The 24,358-nt window shown below is 44.2% G+C and overlaps 1 protein-coding gene and 1 long non-coding RNA gene across 2 annotated transcripts in view; both read left to right on the top strand.

Moving 5' to 3' along the window:
- The window catches only part of ZC3H6 (zinc finger CCCH-type containing 6), a 122,656-nt gene extending 99,000 nt beyond the window's left edge, over nt 1-23,656 (top strand). Inside the window, exon 12 of the mRNA XM_077257552.1 lies at nt 20,529-23,656. Coding sequence (XP_077113667.1) covers nt 20,529-21,958 — 1,430 coding nt within the window. The 3' untranslated portion in view covers nt 21,959-23,656. The remainder of the gene's footprint in view (nt 1-20,528) is intronic.
- LOC143769033 (uncharacterized) overlaps nt 1-24,358 on the top strand; it is an 898,561-nt gene that overhangs the window by 658,566 nt on the left and 215,637 nt on the right. The window lies entirely within an intron of this gene.

Genomic DNA, 24,358 nt, shown 5'->3' with positions numbered 1-24,358 from the left:
TTGCTTCTGCTGCTGTGAAACACCTGAAGGGTTAATAAACTTCTTGAATGTGGTTTTGAGCACCTTGAGGGGTGCAGTTTTTAGAATGGTGTCACTTTTGGGTATTTTCAGCCATATAGAACCCTCAAAATGACTTCAAATGTGAGGTGGTCCCTAAAAAAAATGGTTTTGTAAATTTTGTTGTAAAAATGAGAAATCACTGGTCAAATTTTAACCCTTATAACTTCCTAGCAAAAAAAAAAATTGTTTCCAAAATTGTGCTGATGTAAAGTAGACATGTGGGAAACGTTATTTATTAACTATTTTGTGTCACATAACTCTCTGGTTTAACAGAATAAAAATTCAAAATGTGAAAATTGCGAAATTTTCAAATTTTTTGCCACATTTCCGTTTTTTTCACAAATAAACTCAAAAATTATCGACCTAAATTTACCACTAACATGAAGCCCAATATGTCACGAAAAAACAATCTCAGAATCGCTAGGATCCGTTGAAGCGTTCCTGAGTTATTACCTCATAAAGGGACACTGGTCAGAATTGCAAAAAACGGCAAGGTCATTAAGGCCAAAATAGGCTGGGTCATGAAGGGGTTAATGACCAAATACTTATTTTCCACCATAATTTGCAAAATAAATCTTGCCAAATCAGACAAGGTGATTTTCTGGATTTGTTTTCTCATTTTGACTCTCATAGTTGCGGTCTACCTATGATGTCATTTACAGGCCTCTCTCATCTTTTTAAGTGGGAGAACTTGCACATTTGGTGGCTGAGTAAATACTTTTTTTCCCTACTGTAACTCTGGAACTCTTCAACAGATCCCATTTTGAGACTGTTTTCTTGTGACATACTGTACTTCATGGTAGAGGTAAAATTTCTTTGATATGACTTGCATTTATTTGTAAAAATATTGGAAAGTTGGCAAAATTTTTAGAATTTAGCAATTTTTGAACTTTTAGTTTGTATACCCTTAAATCAGAGAGATATGTCACACAAAATAGTTAACAGATAACATTTCCCACATGTCTACTTTACATTAGCTCAATTTTTATTTTTTTTGTCCGAAAGTTATAAGGGTTAAAAGTTGACCAGCGATTTCTCATTTCCCAACAAAATTTACAAAACCTTTTTTATAGGGACCGCCTCACATTTGAAGGACTTTGAGGGGTCTATATGGCAGAAAATATCCAAAAGTGACCCCATTCAAAAGTGACACCAAGTTTATTACCCCTTCGGGTGCTTTACATGAATTAATAGAACGTGGAAAGAATAAAAACATTTAACTTTTTTTCACAAATGTTTTACGTTAAACCAACATTTTTTTAATTTTCACAAGAATAACTGGAAACAATGGACCCCACAATTTGTTGTGCAATTTCTCTTTAGTATGCGGAGCTCGGAATGGAAGGACTGCCATTTGACTTTTTGAATGTAAAATTTGCTAAAATAATTAGCGGATGTCATATCGTATTTGGAGAGCCTCTGATGTGCCTCATCAGTTGAACCCCCCTCCCCCCACAAGTGACACCATTTTGGAAGCTAGACCCCTCAGGGAACTTATCTAGATGTGTGCTAAGCACACCAGGTGCTTCACAGAAGTTTATTTTGTTGAGCTGTGAAAATTAAAAAATCAAGTTTTTCGTACAAAAGTGTTCTGTTATCCCCAATTTTTTAAATTTTCACAAGGTTAACAGGAGACAATGCACCATAAAATTTATTGTGCTCTTTCTCCTGAGTTCACCGATTCCCACAATGTGGGAGGAGACTACTGTTTAGGCGCACAGCAGGGCTCAGAAAGGATGGAATGATGTTTCGGAACTGAGATTTTGATGAAATTTCTGCAGGTGTCATGTCTTGTTTGGAGGGCCCCTGATGTTCCTAAACAGTGGAAACCCCCCACAAATGACCCCATTTTGGAAACTAGACTCCTCAAGGAACTTATCTAGATGTGTGCTGATCACCTTGAAACCCCCAGGTGCTTCACAGAAAATAATAACATTGAGCTATGAAAATAAATCACATTTTTTCCCATTTTGGCCCCAAATTTTATTTTCACAAGATTATTAGGGGATAATGGACCCCAAAATTTGTTGTGAAATGTCTCCTGAGTACATCAATACCCCATATGTGGGCAAAACTTACTTTTGAGGCACAGTGAAAAGCTCAGAAGGGAAGAAGCGCCATATTGGAGTTCAGATATTGCTGGATTTATTTGTGGGTGCAATGTCAAATTGGTAGAGCCCCTGAGGTGCCAGAATAGCAGAACCCCCCCCCTCCAAATGTGATTTCATTTTACAAACTATACCACTCAATTAATCTCCGGTTCATTAATTATATTGACACAATGGGTGTGTCACAGAATTTTATACCATTGGCAGTGAATAAAAAATAATTATATTTTCTCCCTCCCCTCATTGGGGACTATGGGTGTATGCTGCTGCCACTAGGAGGCTAACACTAAGTGAATACAAAAAAAGATTAGCTCCTCCTCTACAGTACTACGCCCACACACTGGCTCCAGCCGAACCAGTTCTTGCTTAGTGTCCGTAGGAGGCACATGGGTCTGGTATTCAGACCTCAATTTTTTATTTTCTATCTTTACTTTTTACTATCTTTTTTGAGGATTACAGGGGTGACGGATCCCTTCAGGGTTCCGATCTCCCCAAACCAGCAACACGTGTGAACGTGGAGTGTCGCCTTCACGTACCCCCTCCTGCACCGTTGAAAGGTATGCCTGAGCTCTATTTTAGGGACGACGGGTCCCTTCAGGGCATCGCTCTCCCCACACCAACAACAGATGGGAACATGGAGTGTCACCTCCACGTACTCCCTTCTACAGCCAGGCTCTTTATGGCTGGACCAACAGCCCTAACCCATTCTTAGGGAGTTAACCTCTAGAATGTACACAGGCATCTATGGCATCCGTGCGTCCCCCACTGCATCACCACTGATTGAACAGTGGTGATGGAAGGAGGAGGACGGACCCTCTCCACGTCCCTATCAAAGGAATGGTGGATGGAGGGCTCCCCTGCTCCGTTCATGCTGCAGAGCTAACCTACTGGCAGAGCAGCAGGGCTCTGCGTTCTTCGGCAGTTTCCTTCACAACCGCAGGTAAGTTGCAGACTGAGGGCTCTTTAGAGCGCAGACGACCCCTTTCCTCCCGGTCGCTTCAGGAGGCATACTGTGGTGCATTATGTCACCTCCTTTATCGACCGGGGTCTTGCCTGCCTTGGAGGCTATTTCATGGTCAGCAGGGGTCAACCACAAGTGAAAAATCCACCGATTATACAGGGACGCGACGGATCCGAACATGGAGTGTTGCCTCCACATACCCCCTCCGGAACCAATTTTTTTGTGTTATGGGCATGCCTGTGATGTTCCAGGGCAACAGATCCTTTCAGGGTATCGCTCTCACCACACCAGCAACAAATGGGAACGTGGAATGTCGTCTCCACGTACCCCCCCCCCTGCACCCAGGCCAGTCCCGCCCTTTCTATCCTGCGCCGGACCAACAGCCCTGACCCATCCACGGGGAATTAACCCTTTGTATGTCTAGAGACGTTTACCGTGTCCGTGTGGCCCCTCCCCATCGCCTCTGATGAACAGTGGCGATGGTTGGAAGGTGAACAATTCCTTCTCCTCTCGTCCGACCTCTGGGTCAATGGCCACTCTAAACTGAATGTGCCTGCCGTTGTCAGATTGCAGCCTCCTAAGCAGTTTGAAGCTGGTCAAGTACCAGCATGGGACACTGGCTGGGAATTCCTGGTCCCGTTGACATGTTGAGCAGTCAAGCTCCTAGCTTATGGGCTAGAAAGGTGACGGTGGACAGGTTCATTGAAGCCGTTAACCATACGTTAAAAGTTGACGAGAAACCTAGTTCTGTCTCGGATCATGCGGTGCTCTTTAAACCGACCACCGAGTTCCAGTACATGGTTCTTTAGCACAGGGAGCAACTAGACAAACGCTTCGCTGGTCAGCAGACTATGAAGGCGAGATTCTCTTCCTTTCCCCTGCGTTGAGGAAGGAATGGAGGGACCTTCCTCCGGAAGCAGCTGAACTAGCCAATCAGATCTCCTTGGGCGGGGAATATTTGTTGCACGCGTACCTAGACTTGGCTAACTGTGCTGTGCTTGCAAGCTCAAATGCCATCACCATCCGACAGGTACTGTGGTTCAGGGAGGGGCGAGCGGACTCTGTCCAAAGGTCCTTGAAGTCTCTGCCCTGCCAGGTGTTTATTTGCCAAGAAGCTGGATCAGCTTATCTCTGGCGCCATATGAGGAAAAGATAAATTCTTTCCCAAGCGAAAGATTAGGCATCTCTTCCGGCTCTGGGTGCTTCCCTTGTGGGGACAGGAGTACTCAGGTCTCGCTTATATCCAGCCAATCTTGACTCAAGTCCCAATGTCTTTTGGTCAACTGAGTCTAGGTCCTATCCAGTCGACTCCAGCAGGGTAGGTGGACACCTACTTCTATTTCATCATACTTGACTCTCCGTGTTTCACGAAGAATGGGTCAGAGACCTGGTGTCTTCCAGATACAGGTTAGAGTTCTCTTTCCTACCTCCAGCACAAAAAACGGTAGGCCTTTCCTGGACCTGTAGCTACTCCAAAGGTGTTTGCGTTTCTCCCTTAGTGAGGAACGTCTCCAATGTTACGGTCCTTCCGCCCCGCCTCTGCTCCCAGAGTGTTCACAAGGTCATGGCGACCATTCGGTCCTTTCTGCATTCTCGGGGCATGGTCGTCCTTCCATAGCGGGATGACCTTTTGATCAAGGGTTTTCCTCTCAGGACTGCGTGGAGTTCGTCCGTATAAACTTGGATACACTTTCTCATCTGGGTTGGCTGATAAACTTCAGCAAGTCTTCCCCAGTCCCTGCTCAGCAGATATCCCTTTTAGGGATGTACTTGGACACCTCACGAGGATTGGTACTTTGCCCTCGGGGAAAGGTCATAACCCTTCAACAGGGAGCCCTTGCACTTTTGTTACCTATTTCCTTTTTTTGTTCCGGTTTGGGGGCGGGTCCTCGGTGGGATGGTGCAAGCGAAGGAAACTGTTCCTTTGGTCCTGCTACATTTCCGGTCTCTGCAGATCCCGCTTCTGTCGGCCTGGGACAGGAAACCCTTCTTTCCCGGTCGTCTGTACCTCCTGTCTCCGCAGATCAAGGGGGTACTTAGGTGGGGGACGCTACTATCCTTCTTCACTCAAGGGAATTCATTCTCCCGGCAAGGATTGGGGGCTTCCAACGACGCCAGTCTCCTCGACTGGGAGACCATCTTCCGATCAGCCATTCCAGCCAATGACCGAGTGGTTAAGCTCCTGGCTTATGGAGTAGCAACTTTGAGTTCAACCCAATGAAAGTAATTTTTGTTCACACCGTCTAGAGGTGCTTCTTTCGATAGATGACCTGAAAATACAGGTCATACGGTTATCCTGGTGGCGGTTCCATCACCTGTCTAGCGGTTCGCCCTATTCGGAGTTAGTCAGATAACGCTGTGGCATACATCAGCCATCAGGGGAGCACCTGCAGCAAGGCGCGAGGTGGAACACATTCTCATCTGGGCTGAGACGAACCGGTAAGTCATCTCAGCAATTCCATCCTGGGTGTAAAAAACTGGGCGGTAGTTTTCCTCAGCCACCAGGGTCTCACCTCGGTGAAGTGGTCTCTTCATCCCGAGGTCTTCCAACAGATTTGTCATCGCCAGGGGACTCTGGACGTGGTCCTCAAGGCAGCAGAGCTAAAAACACAAGGGTGCCCAAGGTCATAGCTCGGTCCTGGGATCCAAAGGCCATTGAGGTGGACGCACAAATTCATTTGTGGTGTCACTTTCATCTGCCTTACGTGTTCCCTCCAATTCCATTGCTTCTGAGGGTGATCAAGAAGATCAAGGCAGAAGGGGATCCGATTATCCTAGTCAGTGTGGACTGGGCTAACTGGACGTTTTATGTGGTCTTGGTACAGCTTGTCGCCGACGTCCTCTGGCGACTACTGGACCGACCAGATCTTCTTGCCCAGGGCCGACTTGCCACTGGAACTCAGAATTCCTGTATTTAACTGTCTGACCGTTGAATCCTAACCCAATCTGGGTCCTCCCAAGAAATGGTTTCCACTTTGATTAGCGCTCGGAAACCTGCATCGAACACATCTATCATGGCACCTAGAATGCTTTTTTTCACAGGGTGCAGAGAACGAGCCCGCTACCCTCTCTGCTCTTGGACTCAGGTCTAGCGCTTACTTTTCTCAAAAGTTTTCCTTGTCAGTTGTTCCAGCGCCGATTTGCTTCCAAGCCACAGTTGAAGACTTCAATTTAGGGGGTCTCCCACCGGGTTCTCCCCTAAAGAAGGTCATTGGAACCTTGGGACCTTAGCTTAGTCCTGAGGCTCCTACTGGAGGCTCCGTCTAAGCCACTGCAGGACGCTCTCGGGCTCACCCTTCATTGAAGGTCGCCTTCCCGGTTGCGGTGATGTCCATCAGGCGGGTTTTGGTGCTAGCCTACATTTTTCCTGGCGAGTTCCTTTGCTAATCCTTCACCAGGATAAGGTGTTTCTCTATCTGTCTCCTTCCTTCTTGCCCAAGGTGTTCTCTCTCTTCCACCTTAACGAGAACATTGTCCTAACCTTGTTTTGTTCGGCACTGATGCATCGTTTTCAAAGGGCTCTTCACACTCTGGTTCTAGGGAAGGCTCCTATGAGGTACATCTCCTGGACTGCGTCCTTCTAAAAGAAGGATGCTTTATTCGTTCTTCCTGAGGGTCTCAGGAAGGGTTTTGATCGTTTCAAAGTCCACAATAGTCAGGTGGATATGCTCGGCTATTCAGAAGTCCTATCGTGTCAGAGACAAGCCTATCCCAGCCAGGATAAAAGCACACTCGAACTCGGTCGGTAGGCGCATCCTCGGCCATTTGGAACCAGGCATCGGCGGAACAGGTTTGCAGGGCTGCAACCTGGTCCAGTCTGCACACCTTCTCCACACTCAGACTTCTGCGGTCGCAAGCCTGGGAAGAAGGATCTTTCAGGTTAGCGGTAGCTCACCTCTAGGCAGCTGGCGCTTGGGCTTCGTTCGGGTTATGTCTTTTCCTCACCCAGGGACTGCTTTGGGACGTCCCATGGTCCTGTGTCTCCCAATGAGGCGAAGGAGAAACAGGAATTTTTGTGTTCTAACCGTAAAATCCTTTTCTCCGAGCCAACAATTGGGGGGCACAGCACCCACCCTTATTTGAATGACGGCTTGAGTATGTGCCTTGGTTTGACGTGTTGTACCTTTATTTGATGGTTGAGATCTCCTACTGCTTTGTCACTGAAATGGTACGGCTGGAGCCAGTGTGTGGGCGTATACTGCATAGGAGGAGCTAATTTTTTTTTGTACTCGTGTTAGCCTCCTAGTGGCAGCAGCATATACCCATGGTCCTGTGTCCCCCAATGAATGGCTCGGAGAAAAGGATTTTACAGTGAGTACACAAAAATCCCTGTTTTACCACCAAAATTTTGTTTTAGCCTTATATTTTTACATTTTCACACTTGGAAATGGGTAAAATGGCACCAAAATATGTCCCACAATCAATTTCTGCTAAAATACCCTATATGTGGCTGTACAGTACTGCTTTTCCATACGGCGAGACTTTGGAGGTACGGAGGGCTATTTGCCTCCTGGATTGCAGATTTTGCTAGAGTAGTTTTGCGGACTCTATATACAGAGCCCCTAAGTGCTAGGAGAGCAGAATTCCTCCTCATGTGACCCCATTTTGGAAATTATACTCCTTTTTTTATTTATATACAGGTGTAGTGACGATTTTGACTCCATGGGTGTATTCCAGAAATAAGCAGCAGTGGATGTTGCTGAGTGAAAATTGCAAACTGCCGTTGTAGTGCACAGTAATCTGCAGTCACCAATCTGCAATACGTTGTGGTGCCCAGTACATTGCAGTCACCAGTACGTGGTAGTGTCCAACTCAAGCCTGTGGGGACACGCACCCGTAAATTAGGTGGGCTGTCATCACTACAGAAATGCCAAACATGTGGACACTAATCCTTAGTATGCTCACTTTGGGCGTTTTTGCGGTGTTGTTTTATGCTAATTTTCAGCTGCTTTTTACAGTACCAGCAAAGCCTATGAGATTTCAGAAATTCCATGCACACACATTGTTTTTTTTTGTCATCAGGATTTTGTGCTTTGCAGCGTTTTTTTGACATAGAGCAGGTCACTTCTTTCAGCGGTTTTGCAGCGTTTTATCAAGTCAAATACGCAGGTTGATTTTTTTTTTTTTTTTTTTCAGCGTATTTGCTGCAGAAAAGTCAAGGACATCAAGATTAGACCTCAGTCAGCTCCGCTACATCTAGATAGCAGGCTGCATGGTTGCATGATTCGTCCATACAGCCTGTCATCCACCAGAGAGGACCCGAACCCCATTCACTTGAATGGGGGGGCCTGACAATACAGTGTTTGACATGCTGTCATATTCATGACAGCGCGGGCGAACAACGCTTCGGATCGGCGGTGAAGCCATCCCCACCGGTCAGAAAGCCGCGGTTTCCATGCTGTCAAGACAACGTGAGCACTCAGCTGTTATCGGAGGTATAGAATTTACATTCGGTCACTGGTATCAGCTGATGGGACTACCACTCCCATCATCTGACACCTGCTGCCACTAACAGTGAGAGCAGGAGCGGGTGATGGGAGTATTCACCATCTGCTCCTGCTCTGTAAATAAATATTTTTTTTTTAAAAAAATTGCATGGATTTCCCCCTATTTTTGATAACAAGCCAGGCAAAACTCACAGCTGGGGTCTGCAACCCTAAGCTGTCAGCATTAGCAAGGCTGGTTATCAAGAATATAGGGGTCCCCACACTGCTTTTTTAATTATTTAAATAAATAATTTCAAAAAAACGACATGGTGCCCCCCCATTTTTGTCAGCCAGTCTTGCTATAGCAGACAGCTGGGGAATGGTATTCTTAGGATGGTAAGGGGCAATGGATATTGCCCCCCCACCCTAAAAATAGCAGCCCGCCGCTGCCCAGATAAGGCACATCTATTAGATGCACCAATTCTGGCACTTTGCCTGGCTCTTCCCAATTGCCCAGTAGCGGTGGCAAGTAGGGTTCATATTTGTGGGCTTGATGTCACCTTTGTATTGTCAGGTGACATCAAGCCCACGGCTTAGCAATGGAGAAGAGTCTATAAGACACATATTCATTACTAATCCTATAGTTATATAGTAAATAAAGACACAGCCAGAATAAAGTATTTTATTAGAAATAAAACAAAGCACACTTTTCCATTTTTATTTAAAATTAACAAACAGAACGCCTAATTCCACTGAATCCCTTGTCTCCTGTAATAAAAGAAAAATAAAAAAAACAGCAATATCCCTCACTTCTCCGTCGTTTTGTCCCATGCCGTAATCCATGCCTGGGGGATAAATATTTTTCAACCTGGACGGTGCCAAGATGTGATCGTCCAGACTGAGAACCACTGGTGAATGAGCTGCTACAAGCGCAGTCTCAGTAACCGGTGGAGACGTCATCGAGGTTACCTCCGGTAACTGAGGCTGCGTTTACAACTGGGTTGAACTGCCGTGACCTCAGTGAGATCCCCGCTAGCACAGTGAGAAAGTTGCACAGTGCAGAGGTGAGTTCACCGCAGTTGAAATTCACAACAGTGAAATTCTCCCGGTGAACTCGCCTCTGCACTTGCGACTTTCACCGATCTCACGGAGGTCACCGCAGTTCACATCTCGTCACCGTCCAAGTTATTATTATTATTTATTGTTATAGCGTCATTTATTCCATGGCGCTTTACATGTGAGGAGGGGTATACATAATAAAAACAAGTACAATATTCTTAAACAATACAAGTCATAACTGGTACAGGAGGAGAGAGGACCCTGCCCACGAAGGCTCACAATCTACAAGGGATGGGTGAGAATACAGTAGGTGAGGATAGAGCTGGTCATGCAGCGGTTTGGTTGATCGGTGGTTACTGCAGGTTGTAGGCTTGTCGGAGGAGATGGGTCTTCAGGCTCTTTTTGAAGGTTTCGATGGTAGGCGAGAGTCTGATGTGTTGTGGTAGAGGGTTCCAGAGTAGGGGTGATACGCGAGAGAAATCTTGTATACGATTGTGGGAAGAGGAGATAAGAGGGGAGTAGAGAAGGAGATCTTGTGAGGATCGGAGGTTGCGTGTAGGTAAGTACCGGGAGACAAGGTCACAGATGTATGGAGGAGACAGGTTGTGGATAGCTTTGTATGTCATGGTTAGGGTTTTGTACTGGAGTCTCTGGGCAATGGGGAGCCAGTGAAGGGATTGACAGAGGGGAGAGGCCGGGGAATAGCAGGGGGACAGGTGGATTAGTCGGGCAGCAGAGTTTAGAATAGATTGGAGGGGTGCGAGAGTGTTAGAGGGGAGGCCACAGAGCAGGAGGTTGCAGTAATCAAGGCGAGAGATGATGAGGGCATGGACTAGGGTTTTTGCCGATTCTTGGTTGAGGAATGTACGGATTCGTGAAATATTTTTGAGTTGAAGTCGACAGGAAGTGGAAAGAGCTTGGATATGTGGTTTGAAGGAGAGATCAGCGTCAAGGATTACCCCGAGGCAGCGAGCTTGTGGGACTGGGGAGAGTGGGCAGCCATGCACTGTAATGGATAGGTTCGTTGGGGGAAAGATGATGAATTCTGTTTTGTCCATGTTAAGTTTTCAGAAATCTAGCGGAGAAGAAGGATGAAATAGTGGACAGACATTGAGGGATTCTGGTTAGTAGGGAGGTGATATCTGGTCCAGAGATGTAGATCTATGTGTCATCAGCATAGAGGTGATACTGGAAGTCATGAGATTCTATGAGCTGTCCCAGGCCAAAGGTGTAAATGGAGAAGAGCAGGGGCCCAAGGACTGAACCTTGTGGGACTCCGACAGATAGGGGCGAGGTGAGGAGGTGGTGTGTGAGTGGGAGACGCTGAATGTCCGGTCTGTTAGGTATGATGAGATCCAGGATAGGGCCAAATCTGTGATGCCAAGGGATGAGAGGGTCTGTAATAATAGGGAATGATCCACTGCGTCAAAGGCAGCCGACAGGTCGAGGAGGACAGAGTAGTGTCGCTTGCTCTTGGTGGTTAAGAGGTCATTGGTGACCTTAGTTAGGGCAGTTTCAGTGGAGTGGTGTGACCGGAAGCCAGATTGTAAGCGGTCAAAGAGGGAGCAAGAAGAGAGATGGGAGGACAGTTCAAGGTAGATGTGTTGTTCCAGTAGTTTGGAGGCATAAGGGAGAAGTGATATAGGGCGATAGCTAGATACAGAGGATGGGTCAAGAGAAGGCTTTTTGAGGATAGGTGTGATTGAGGCATGTTTAAAGCTTGAGGGGAAAACACCAGTTGTTAGTGATAGGTTGAAGAGATGGGTTAGGGTTGGGATGAAGACTTTGGTGAGGTTTGGGATGAAGTGGGATGGGAGCGGGTCAAGTGCACAGGTGGTGAGATGCGATCTTGAGAGTAGAGTAGAGAGTTGATCTCCTGTAATGGTGGAGAAGTTGGATTTGAAGGTGGAGGGCTGGGAAGTCGGGAGGAAGGGCTCTGGGGGTTGTTGACCAAAACTGTCTCTGATGTTATCAATCTTCTGCTTGAAAAATGAGGCAAAGTCTTCAGCTGAGATAAGTGGGGAGGGAGGAGGTGCTGGGGGACGGAGGAGAGAATTGAAGGTGTTGAATAACTATTTAGGGTTGTGAGACAGGGAGAATATGAGAGATGAGAAGTAGGTTTGTTTAGCTGTGGCGAGTGTGGTCTTGAAAGTAGTGAGGGACTGTTTGAATGCGATGAAGTGCTCGTTGGAGTGAGATCTTTTCCATCTGCGCTCAGCAGCCCTGGAAGCTCGCCTCAGTTCTTTGGTCAGGCTGGTGTGCCAGGACTGTCTGTTGATTTTGCGAGCTTTGGTATGTGTAAGTGGGGCAGCAGATTCCAAAGCTATTGTGGTGTTATATAGAGCGGCAGCGTCATCCACATTGTGTAAAGAACTTATGTCTGTGAGAGGGAGGAGGGATTCAGAGAATGAATGAAGGTCAAGATGTTTAAGATTTCTGCGAGGGTGTGAAAGTTTGTGGGGTGGGGATTGTAGACATGGAGTGGAGAGGGAAGAGAATGTGAGAAGGTTGTGGTCAGAGAGAGGAAGAGGTGAGTTAGAGAGGTTAGATAGGGAGCAGAGGCGGGTGAAGATGAGGTCCAGTGTGTGACCATCTTTGTGAGTGGCTGCAAAAGACCATTGAGTGAGCTCGAAGGAGGAAGTGAGAGATAGAAGTTTAGTGGCAGCTGAGAGGGAAGTGTCAATGGGGATGTTGAAGTCGCCCATGATGATAGTGGGGATGTCCGCGGAAAGGAAATGAAGTAGCCAGGTGGTGAAGTGGTTAAAGAAGGTGGTGGCTGGCCCTGGGGGGCGGTAAATGACAGCCAGTTTGAAAACTATCCCCCAGAAATGGATTGCAGCGTGGGACAGAACGACCGACAGTTGAGGGATATGATTGTTTTTTATTTCTGGTTTATTACAGGTGAACGAGGGCTTTGGTGAAATTAGGCAAGGTCGTAAAGATGGCTTAATTAAGATTATTAAAGGAGTCTGTGTCATTCTTGCAATTAAAGGACTTTATTCTTGGTGTGTGTGTTTTTATACAATGTGACTATGGAGTTAGTAAAGGGGGCGTCTTATTGGCGCCTCTCCATTACTAACCTTGGGGCTTGATGTCACCTGACAATACAAAGGTGACATCAACCCCTGCAACTATCACCTCACTTGCCACCACTACAGGACAAGAGGGAAGAGCGAGGCTAAGTACCAGAATTGGCGCATCTTAGGGATTCGCCTCTTCTGGGGTGGCTGAGAGGTGATGTTTTTAGCCTCGGGAGGGGCCAGTATCCATGGGCCCCTTCCTAGGCTATTAATATCAGCCCGCAGCTGTCTGCAAAGCAGTTGCTGGTTATTAATTATAGGTGGACCCTACATCATTTATTTGGGGTCTCCCATTTTAACAGCCAGTAAAGGCTAAGTACACAGCTGTGAGCTGATATTAATAGCCTGGGAAGCTCCATGGATATTACCCTCTTCCCAGGCTATAAACATCGCCTCTACTAGTTATGAAAATTACGCGGAAGCCCACACCATTTTTTTCAGAAAAATATTTTTTTATTAAATACATGTACAGTAAGCTGCACACATACACCGCACTAATTGTATATGTGACTGACATCTATATATCTACCTATTCTATGTATATGTGTATTTACTGTGTGTAATCCATCTATTTTATCCTGTCAGCTCCTGCTGTGACTTCACAGTACACGGCACATGAATTGCCGGCTTTTTTTCTTTGTATCAATCTATGGAATATATATACATATATATGTGTGTGTCACTGACATCTATATATCTATATATTCTATGTGTATAAACTCGTGTATAAACCAACATGACTATAAGCCGAGGCACCTAAGTTTTCCACAAAATAAACTATGAAAACTTATTGACTCGAGTATAAGCCGGGTATGCATTGTCCCCTCATCCCCATCCTTGTCTGCATGGCTCCTTATTCTCATCCTTGTCTGTGTGGCTCCTTAATTCCATCCTTGTCTGCGTGGCTCCTTATTCTCATCCTTGTCTGCATGGCTCCTTATTCCCATCCTTCTCTGCATGCCTCCTTATTCCCATCCTTGTCTGCATGGCTCCTTATGCCCATTCTTGTCTGCATGGCTCCTTATGCCCATTCTTGTCTGCATGGCTCCTTATTCCCATCCGTGTCTGCATGGCTCTTTATTCCCATCCGTGTCTGCATGGCTCTTTATTCCCATCCGTGTCTGCATGGCTCCTTATTCCCATCCTTGTCTGCATGGCTCCTTATTCCCAACCTTAAAAAGATGCCTTAATAACTACACACGGAGCACTATGAAACAGACAAATAATCATGCAAAAGTGCTCCAAACATAAATCATAAAACAACATGATCTTTATTTAAATTAACAATAACAAGTTCATGAAAAATGTAGTTGGAGATGAAAGCAAACCATACAGAAATGGATAAGGCAAAACACTGGACGAAATAATGATGCTAGTGTCCGGAAAAGTAAATACCAAGCTAATCAAATCCAATGATATAAATACCTCTGAAGTGAGTGTGATAAAATATATCAGAGAATAGCACTAATTTAATAGATAAAGTGCTCTGTGTGTGCGTGTATAAACCGAAGGGGGCATGTTCTGCACAAAAAAAGTGCTGAAAAACTCAGCTTATTCATGAATATATATGGTATTATTTTTGTAACAATGTTCGTGAATTGCTAAGATATAAAATTGTAAACAGGTTTTTTGCTGGCGTGATTGTACTGACTTGAGGAACGCATGGCTTCTTATTCCGTTTTTGTATGCATGGCTCCTTATCCCTATCCTTGTATACATGGTTCCTCTTCCCTATCCTTGCATGCGTGGCGCCCATGAGAAAAGCATAAGAAAAACACCATCCTACTTGCCTTCCCTGTGTGCGCCCTTGCAGCATCTCGTTCTGGTGCCTGCAGCTCCTGCGGCCAATCGATCACGTGTCCCTGCTCATTAGGGGATTCAATATTCATCTCTCCACGCCTTTGGGAGTGGAGAGAGGTGAATATTCATTTCCCTAATGAGCGGCACCCGTGATAGCCCAGCAGCTGCTGGAAGCTGCGGCTGTAACTGTGCGCGCTATAAGAGAATGAATATTCATTGCCAATGCAGTGAATATTCATTTTTCTTTAGCAGCGGGCACAGGCTTTAGCCGCAGACGCCGGCTCCTGCCTCCTGTGACCCGCTGCTCCGCCGGTCCCCCTCCCCCGTTGTCTTCTGGGACAGTGACTCATGTATAAGCCGATGTGGCGTTTTCAGCACAAAAAAATGTGTTGAAAAACTCAGGTTGTACATGAGTATTTATGGTATCTATTCTATTCTAACCTGTACACAGTACATGAATTGCCTGCTTTTCTTCTATCTATGTAATATATATACACATATATATGTGTGTCACTGACATCTATATGTCTATGTATTCTATGTGTATATATCTTTTCTATTTATTCTATTCTAACCTGTCAGTGTGATTTTACCGTACGCAGTACATGAATTGCTGGCTTTTCTTCTATCTATGTAATATAGATAGATAGATAGATAGATAGATAGATAGATAGATAGATAGATAGAGTTATATGAAAAAGTTTGGGCACCCCTATTAATCTTAAGCTTAATGTTTTATAAAAATTGTTTTTTTTGCAAGTTATTTCAGTTTTATATATCTAATAACTGTTGGACACAGTAATGTTTCTGCCTTGAAATGAGGTTTACTGTACTAACAGAAAATGTGCAATCTGCATTCAAACAAAATTTGACAGGTGCATAAGTATGGGCACCCTTATCATTTTCTTTTTTTAAATACTCCTACCTACTTTTTACTGACTTACTAAAGCACTTTTTTTGGTTTTGTAACCTCATTGAGCTTTGAAGTTCATAGCCAGGTGTATGCAATCATGAGAAAAGCTACTTAAAGTGGCCACTTACAAGTTGTTCTCCTGTTTGAATCTCCTCTGAAGAGTGGCATTATGGGCTCCTCAAAACAACTGTCAAATGATCTGAAAACAAAGATTATTCAACATAGTTGTTCAGGGGAAGGATACAAAAAGCTGTCTCAGAGATTTAACCTGTCAATTTCCACTGTGAGGAACATAGTAAGGAAATGGAAGAACACAGGTACAGTTCTTGTTAAGGCCAGAAGTGGCAGGCCATGAAAAACATCAGAAAGGCAGAGAAGAAGAATGGTGAGATCAGTCAAGGACAATCCTCAGACCACCTCCAGAGAACTGCAGCATCAACTTGCTGCAGATGGTGTCACTGTGCATCGGTCAACTATACAACGCACTTTGCACAAGGATAAGCTGTATGGGAGAGTTATGTGAAAGAAGCCATTTCTGCAAGCACGCCACAAACAGAGTCGGCTGAGGTATGCAAAAGCACATTTGGAGAAGCCAATTTCTTTTTGGAAGAAGGTCCTGTGGACTGATGAAACCAAGAATGAGTTGTTTGGTCATACAAAAAGGCGTTATGCATGACGGCAAAAAAACACAGCATTCTAAGAAAAACGCTTGCTACCCACAGTAAAATTAGGTGGAGGTTCCATCAAGCTTTGGGGCTGTGTGGCCAATGCCGACACCGGGAATCTTGTTAAAGTTGAGGGATGCATGGATTCTTCTCAGTATCAGCAGATTCTTGACAATAATGTTCATGAATCAGTGACAAAGTTGAAGTTACGCAGGGGATGGATCTTTCAGCATGACAATGATCCAAAACACCGCTCCAAATCTACTCAGGCATTCATGCAGAGGAACAATTACACTGTTCTGGAATGGCCATCCCAGTCCCTAGACCTGAATATCATTGAACATCTGTGGGATCATTTGAAGAGGGCTGTCCATGCTCGGCGACCATCAAACTTAACTGAACTGGAATTGTTTTGTAACGAGGAATGGTCAAAAATACCTTCATCCAGGAACTCATTAAAAGCTACAGGAAGCGACTAGAGGCTGTTATTTTTGCAAAAGGAGGATCTACTAAATATTAACCCCTTCACCCCCGGAGCTTTTTCCGTTTTTCCGTTTTCGTTTTTCGTTCCCCTCCTTCCCAGAGCCATAACTTTTTTATTTTTCCGTCAATTTGGCCATGTGAGGGCTTATTTTTTGCGGGACGAGTTGTACTTTTGAACGACATCATTGGTTTTAGCATGTCGTGTACTAGAAAACGGGAAAAAAATTCCAAGTGCAGTGAAATTGCAAAAAAAGTGCAATCCCACACTTGTTTTTTGCTTGCCTATTTTGCTAGGTTCACTAAATGCTAAAACTGACCTGCCATTATGATTCTCCAGGTCACTACGAGTTCATGGACACCTAACATGACTAGGTTATTTTTCACCTAAGTGGTGAAAAAAAATTCCAAACTTTGCAAAAAACAAAACAAAACAAAATTGCGCCATTTTCCGATACTCGTAGCGTCTCCATTTTTTGTGATCTGGGGTCAGGTGAGGGCTTATTTTTTGCGTGCCGAGCTGGCGTTTTTAATGATAGCATTTTGGTGTAGATACGTTCTTTTGATCGCCCGTTATTGCATTTTAATGCAATGTCGTGGCGACCAAAAAAACGTAAATCTGGCGTTTCGAATTTTTTTCTCATTACGCCATTTAGCGATCAGGTTAATGCTTTTTTTTATTTGATAGATCGGGCGATTCTGAACGCGGCGATACCAAATATGTGTAGGTTTTTTTTTTTATTATTGATTTATTTTGATTGGGGCGAAAGGGGGGTGATTTAAACTTTTATGTTTTTTTTATTTTTTTCACATTTTTAAAAACTTTTTTTTTTAACTTTTGCCATGCTTCTATAGCCTCCATGGGAGGCTAGAAGCAGGCACAGCCCGATCGGCTCTGCTACATAACAGCGATCATCAGATCGCTGTTATGTAGCTAAAATGCAGGTGTGCTGTGAGCGCCGACCACAGGGGGGCGCTCACAGCCACCGGCAATCAGTAACCATAGAGGTCTCAAGGACCTCTATGGTTACAATGGAGGAGCATCGCCGACCCCCGATCATGTGACAGGGGTCGGCGATGCGCTCATATCCGGCCGCACGGCCGGATGCGGTAGTTAAATGCCGCTGTCTGCGTTTGACAGCGGCATTTAACTAGTTAATAGCGGCGGGTGATCGCGATTTCACCCGCCGCTATTGCGCGCACATGTCAGCTGTAAAAAACAGCTGACATGTCGCGACTTTGATGTGCGCTCACCGCCGGAGCGCACATCAAAGCGGGGGTCCCGACATGTGACGTACTATTCCGTCACATGTCGGGAAGGGGTTTGTCACTTTTCTGGTGAGGTGCCCATACTTATGCACCTGTCAAATTTTGTTTGAATGCAGATTGCACATTTTCTGTTAGTACAATAAACCTCATTTCAAGGCAGAAACATTACTGTGTCCAGTAACAGTTATTAGATATATGAAACTGAAATAGCTGTTGCAAAAAAACCAATTAAGCTTAAGATTAATAGGGGTGCCCAAACTTTTTCATATAACTGTAGATAGATATACATATATGTGTGTGTCACTGACATCTGTATACCTATGTATTCTATGTGTATATATCTATTCTATTGTAACCTGTCAGTGTGATCTTACTGTATGCGGCACATGAATTACCGGCTTTTCAAAGGATCTAGAGGTATGGTTCTACAGGAACTACCGGTACTTTTTTTTTTTTCCTCTTGGGGCACTCAACTTTATTAGCATGCACAAAGAGACACACGTTAGCGAAGAAAAAAACGCACCAAAACATGCGTTTTTGCTGCAGCTTATTTCCTGTCAAGAAATCAGGTTTTGCTGCTGAAAATAAACGCAGCAAAAACGCCCAGTGTGAACTTACCCTAAATGTAGTTTAGGCACACTGTGGCTCAGAAGGGAGGGCTTTTGGATCTGAGAGCGCAGAATTTGCTGAATTTCTTTAGAAGGGCGGCGAGGAGCTATAGCACTTTTTTTTGTTCTTAATTTTTATTTTTTTTTTACAATTCAGGATGGAACATCAATTGTATAATGACAGATCGCTTATTTAATGCTCTGCAATGCTTCAGCACTGCAGAGCATTAGAGCAGTGTCTGACATCAGGGAGGAGGTGTGTCAGCTTGTGCTCTGAGAATGAACTGACATGCCACCGTCCTTGGGTGACTCCGTGGCCAACTTGGGACCCGTTGTGCCGATAGGAGCACAGAGGGAGCTAGCACCGATCATGGGCATCGCTGCAGGGTGTCAGCTCTCACATAGAACTGACACCCGCACTCGATCGTGGGGGTGCTCAGCATGAGCCCGCACTATCACCTTCATCTGTTAACCAATTAACTCCCATTGTCAATCACTGACAGTGGCACTTAACACACATCAGGCGGAAGCGCGTCACAAGTTCCGCTCATCGGTGCCCTAGTCATGTGATCGCAGGGCGTCGATGGGTTGTTATGACAGTTGTGAACACCAGCTCATGATTGGTGTTAATAGGAGATCGTGATTTCTGCTATACATAGCAGGTCTGAAGCACTATGTATAGCACAGGGGATCCAACCATCGCAACTTCAAGTCTCCCAAGGGGACTATTAAACTAAAAAGTTTGAAAATATATAAGAAAAGAAGTTTAAATCAACCCCCCCCCCCAAAAAAAAAAAAAAAAAAGAAACACATCTTTGGTATCACTGCTTTCAGAAATGTCCAATCTATGAAAATGTAAAAGCAATCTGAACGGTAAACTGCATAATAAGAAAAAAATTTAAATGCCAGAATTGTGGCGCTTTTTTTAGTCACCGCAACATTGCAATAAAATGCAGTAAGCGATCAAAACATAGTATCTACCCTCAAAATGATATCAATAAAAACATCAGCTCGGCGTGCAAAAAATAAGCCCTCACTCAGCCCCAAATTCTGAAAAATGGAAACACTACGGGTCTTGGAAAATGTTGACAAATGCAAAAAAGTTTTCTCATACAAATTTCTCAATTTTTTTTTCACCACTTTGGTATCTGTGTATTTGTAATGACCCGAAGAATCATATTGCCAGGTCAGTTTAACCATATCGTGAACATGATATATATAAAAAACAAAAAATCAATTGAGGAATTGCACTTTTATTGCAATTTCACCGCAATTGAAATTTTTTCTTGTTTTCCAGTATCTTGTATGGTAAAATCAATGGTGTAATTCAAAAGTACAACTCATCATCATTCAGCAAATTCTGCTCTCCTAAATCCAAATGCCCCCCTCTCTTAACCCCAGTTTGTCTAAACCACATTTAGCATCCACATGTTTATTTGTGTAGTGATGAGAGCCTGCCTAATTTACGAGTTTGTGTCTCCATAAGCACGAGCTGGGCATAACATACTGGGCACTACAATGTATGGGGCTATAACGTCAGTTTGCAGTTTTCACTTAGCAACATCCGCTGCTGCTTTTTTCTGGAAAATACCCATGGAGTCAAAATCATCACTACGCCTGTAGATAAATTTCAAAAGTGGTGTAATTTCCAATATGGGGTCACTTGAGCGGGAATTCTGTTCTTTTAGCACTTATAATATTATCTTCAGTGCCTAATGGTATAATGTTCTGTAAGGCACATGCGGTTTCAGTATACTCACTGCATGCGGTTTCTGCTATTCTGGCACCTCAAGGGCTGCCATGAGTGTTATTCAAAATTACAAGTCGTCCCGCCAGAAGACAAGCCATCGTATTGCTACTTCGACAGAAAGATAAAAAAAAGTTTAAGCTCCTTGAATAAGGGTAGGAAAAACTAGAGTCATGAGCCACAGCTCGATTTAACGTTTCGAAGACTGGTGGATATAGGGGGAGTGAAGTAAGTTCAGTTTCCTTCCTCAGTTTCACAAGAGTTGAGTTGTGAGGGGACACACGTGGCCACCACTTCATTGTGACTGTGCATTTCACAGCTCTATGTTAACCATGGTTGTGATTTATTTCAGATGAGTTTGCAAACTGGTACAGCAGCGAGGAAGAAGACGGAAGTGGTGTTAGTTCCATCTTAAAAACATTGCGCAACCAAACCAAGCTGGCCAGGAACAACTCCACCGATCAGCCGTGCGCCCCTCAAAGTTGCGACCCAAGGTTGGCAAAAGACAGGGTTACTCCAGGTGGTGGTCAGTCATATGATCCGAGGCTAAGACTGAACCCAGGCCTGAGCCCCGCCCGTCTTACTGAGAGCTGCACATCTGACCCCAGAGTGGCACGTGACCCCAGGAAGAGTAAACATGAGCCTCCTACGGTCAGTCACCTTCCTCACTCTAGAGGCAATGTCAAGCAGAAAGGGGTGGATGATGAGGATGAAGACGCCGAAAGGGAACTACGAGAGAAGACGGCCATCATACCATTAGATATGTTACCGGGCGTGTCTTTGAGGGACCCGCGTTGTAAGCTGAGACAGTTCAGCCATATTAAAATGGATGTCTTACTGTCCAAACCCAACTTTGCTAAACTTGTCGTCTGGGCGCCTGAAGATCTTCTCCCAGTTCCCCCACCAAAACCTGACTTTGTTTCATCCATAAATTTGCCATTACCCCCACTTATCGCTGACCAGAGGCTTAATAAAAGCAGGTCGTTGTCTACAGAGGTGCATCATTCAGCTGCCGACCCCAGACTGGAAAGAGTAGATCCCCGACTGGAACACAAAGCAAAGCAAACAAGCATTTCATCTAAAGGCAGCTACATCGATCCACAAGATTTACATGTGACGATCAACAAGATGAACGACCCTCGGCTCCAAAAAAGCCTCCAGTCCAGACTCCATAGATCCCCCAGCTCCGACAGCCAGCACAGCGCAGCAAAAGAACCACTGTCACCCAAAGGGGATCCTCGGTTGGCAGCCAGAACATCGATAGGCTCACCGCCGACATCAATTAAACCTGCCCAAGACATCCTTTCATCATACGTTCCAAAAGTGTCGCCTGCCAGTGGTAGATTGACCAGTCCTGGGTCTATTCTGAAAAATATTAGTCTGTACAGTCAACAAGATGACACTACAAGTTCAACAGAGACTGTCCTGCTTACTGTAGGAGAGAATGGAGATCACCAGAAAAAGACTGTCGATGCAGCCAAAACCGAGGAAACGCAGCAACCGACTGTAGGTCAGGAGGATCTTGTGGACAAAACAGACTGTCCTGCTGAAAAAATGGAGATAACTAAAACCACAACAGCCCCAGCAGTTCACAATCTTCCTGTCTCAGCTTTGGCAGGACTTATACGGCCTCAGTATAACGATCCAAGGCAGATCAAACCAGCAGCCCCTGCCAATCAAGCCCAAGACGCTAACGCCAAGGGAGAAGGTGAAGACGATGATGACAAGCCTCTGAAAGACGTTTTCAAAACCTTTGACCCCACAGCTTCTCCGTTCTGTTAGCGGCACTCCTGTTTCTTACTACGTTTTGTATTTTCTTTCTCTTCATGGCTGGCCTGTATTTAGCTTCTGCCCTTCTCTATTTATTTGTACATTAAACCACGCGCTGCCATCGTAGGTCTCCGCTATGCCAGCTGCATCTTCTGTGGTATTTTTTTCTCTCTCATGTAATAGTGAATCATGCGATAGGGAACCCATTGGCTACAGTAAAGCACTTTCATTGTAAATAGGACATTATGTGAAGATTATTCACGTATACAGGATGAGCGACGCTCATGGACTCATCGCGTTATGGAGCAATACAGTGTGAATGGAAGTCTATCATGGCTGGTCACGAACTGGTCAGCTCCCATTCTGTCTACAGGAGGTTTCGCTTTGCTTTACTGCATACAAGGCTTCACTCAGAAAATCAAGTTTGGCCGAAAAAAATTAAACTCTTTTATTAACCTCACCGATCCCAGCTCCAACCATTACCTGGTCCTGAGACAAAACTAGGAGCTTGAGACGTTTCAAAACGTGGAGGAAGACTGGAAGATTCATCTATATTTTTTTAAATCCGTTTCGCCTTGTTGTTAATTTTTCCAAATTTGTGACATTTGGTGCATCTTTGAAAATTGTTCTTTTTTACCCCAGAATAGAATTGAATTTCCAATTTTTATCCCCACAATTCATAAATCTAAATGGCACCCCAAAATTTGCTATTTTTTTTCATTAATTTTTTTTCCAAGTCTAAAGTTTCCGAATAATTAGGCTCTATAAAATAGAAACCTTTGCTGACTGCTTAGACTTCTGTACATCAATATTAGACTAAAATACTTTTTTCATTAGGTGTCTATGGCAGATGGTTGAGAGCATCTTCCAAGCCGAGCATTCGGCTCTCACGCCCCGTTTTGCAATGCTGCTCATGATTTGTGGGTGGACCGCTTAACACAAGGCTGTAATGTACAGCTTATAGACAATATGTAGTAATGGAAAAGCAATTATGTAAGTGGAGTTTGGCCTTTTGGACCTCTGAGGGTATTAGATTAAGAGATCACTCTGTATTAAGAAAATGTCTATAGCGAGGTAACAGGAGAGTAGCAGCAGTAAAAAAAAAAAAAAAAGAAAAAAAAAAAAAGCAAGTTATCAAGAAGACTGCGTGCAACTGATGCTGTTCCCTCTCTGTTACCCAAATCCGTGCATGTTAGTAAATCACTTATAGTTAAAAAGAAACACATCCATTAAAATCGCTGTTCAAGATGGCACATTACTGTAAGTCCTATATAAAATCCAGCTCATGTATTCTTCTAGGTGAATAACGTTTTAAACAATTTTACGATATACTTGTAAAGCGAACAGAAAGTTTTGACTATAAAGAGAGAATTTGCCAGATTGTTTTTTTCTATTACACTTGTGTTTTTTCACCTTGTATTGTATAGTACAGATGACGACGATGATGTATTTTGCATGGCATTTTGTACTCGCATATTTTTTTTGCTTTTTTTGTGTATTTTCAGTACTTGATGATAAGTTTGATGTTTTAACTGAATATTTAAGCTGCGATATTTCCCGGTTTTAATGCACCACTTACTTTTTTTTTTTTTGTCTACTGCTTGTAGAAATATTGAAAATATATATCGTACTATTATTTTGTATGTGCTTTTTTTTTTTACTTGTGCATGGAATATATATGCTTTTAAAATGTAGAGACATTTAAAGGACTTTTCTCTTTTGTTTAATTTTTATTTCTTAATATTCTTCCAAGGCTTTCGTAGGGGCTCAGCTGCTATGGCCATAAAATGTGATTTTTGTTTTTTTAAGTGCTTTTCTCACTTCCTGTGTGCACCAGCAACTATTATCATGTGACCAGGAAGTAGCCGAATTCCCCAAGAATGATTTGCAGGTGGCTCTTCCTAACCTTGCCATCCAAGCGCCAGAGTTCTGACCTTTTATAAACTGCTGGAGAGATTAGCGCAAATATGGTCTTTTCCAGTGGAGAATTTAAGCATACACTCAGATTATACTAACCTGATACAAGCTTTTGGTAAAACATGTAGAGATATCAGCTGCAGCAGATCCATGGGTCAGCCGGTGACCGTATTGCAGATAAATAAGGGAATTGCTGTGGATATGGTCCGCGCTGCTGAAAAAATTTAGGTCCAGATGTATTTCACATAGAGAATGGTGGTATATTCAACGCATTTCAAAGTCTAAATGACTTCTTCATCAGGAAAATACCACATAAAATCAGTTCTGACCTTGTGTCTTCCTCCCCTGACCTACAGAGAAAACACACACCCACAGCCCATAGTATCTTTGGAGTAAAGGTACCTTCACACGAAGCGACGCTGCAGCGATAGCGACAACGATGCCGATCGCTGCAGCGTCGCTGTTTGATCGCTGGAGAGCTGTCACACGGACCGC

The sequence above is a fragment of the Ranitomeya variabilis genome, chromosome 1, assembly GCF_051348905.1.
Source record: "Ranitomeya variabilis isolate aRanVar5 chromosome 1, aRanVar5.hap1, whole genome shotgun sequence".
Classification (NCBI taxonomy): domain Eukaryota; kingdom Metazoa; phylum Chordata; class Amphibia; order Anura; family Dendrobatidae; genus Ranitomeya; species Ranitomeya variabilis.
Note: the sequence above shows the minus strand (reverse complement) of the source record. Positions and strands in the feature narration are given on the sequence as shown.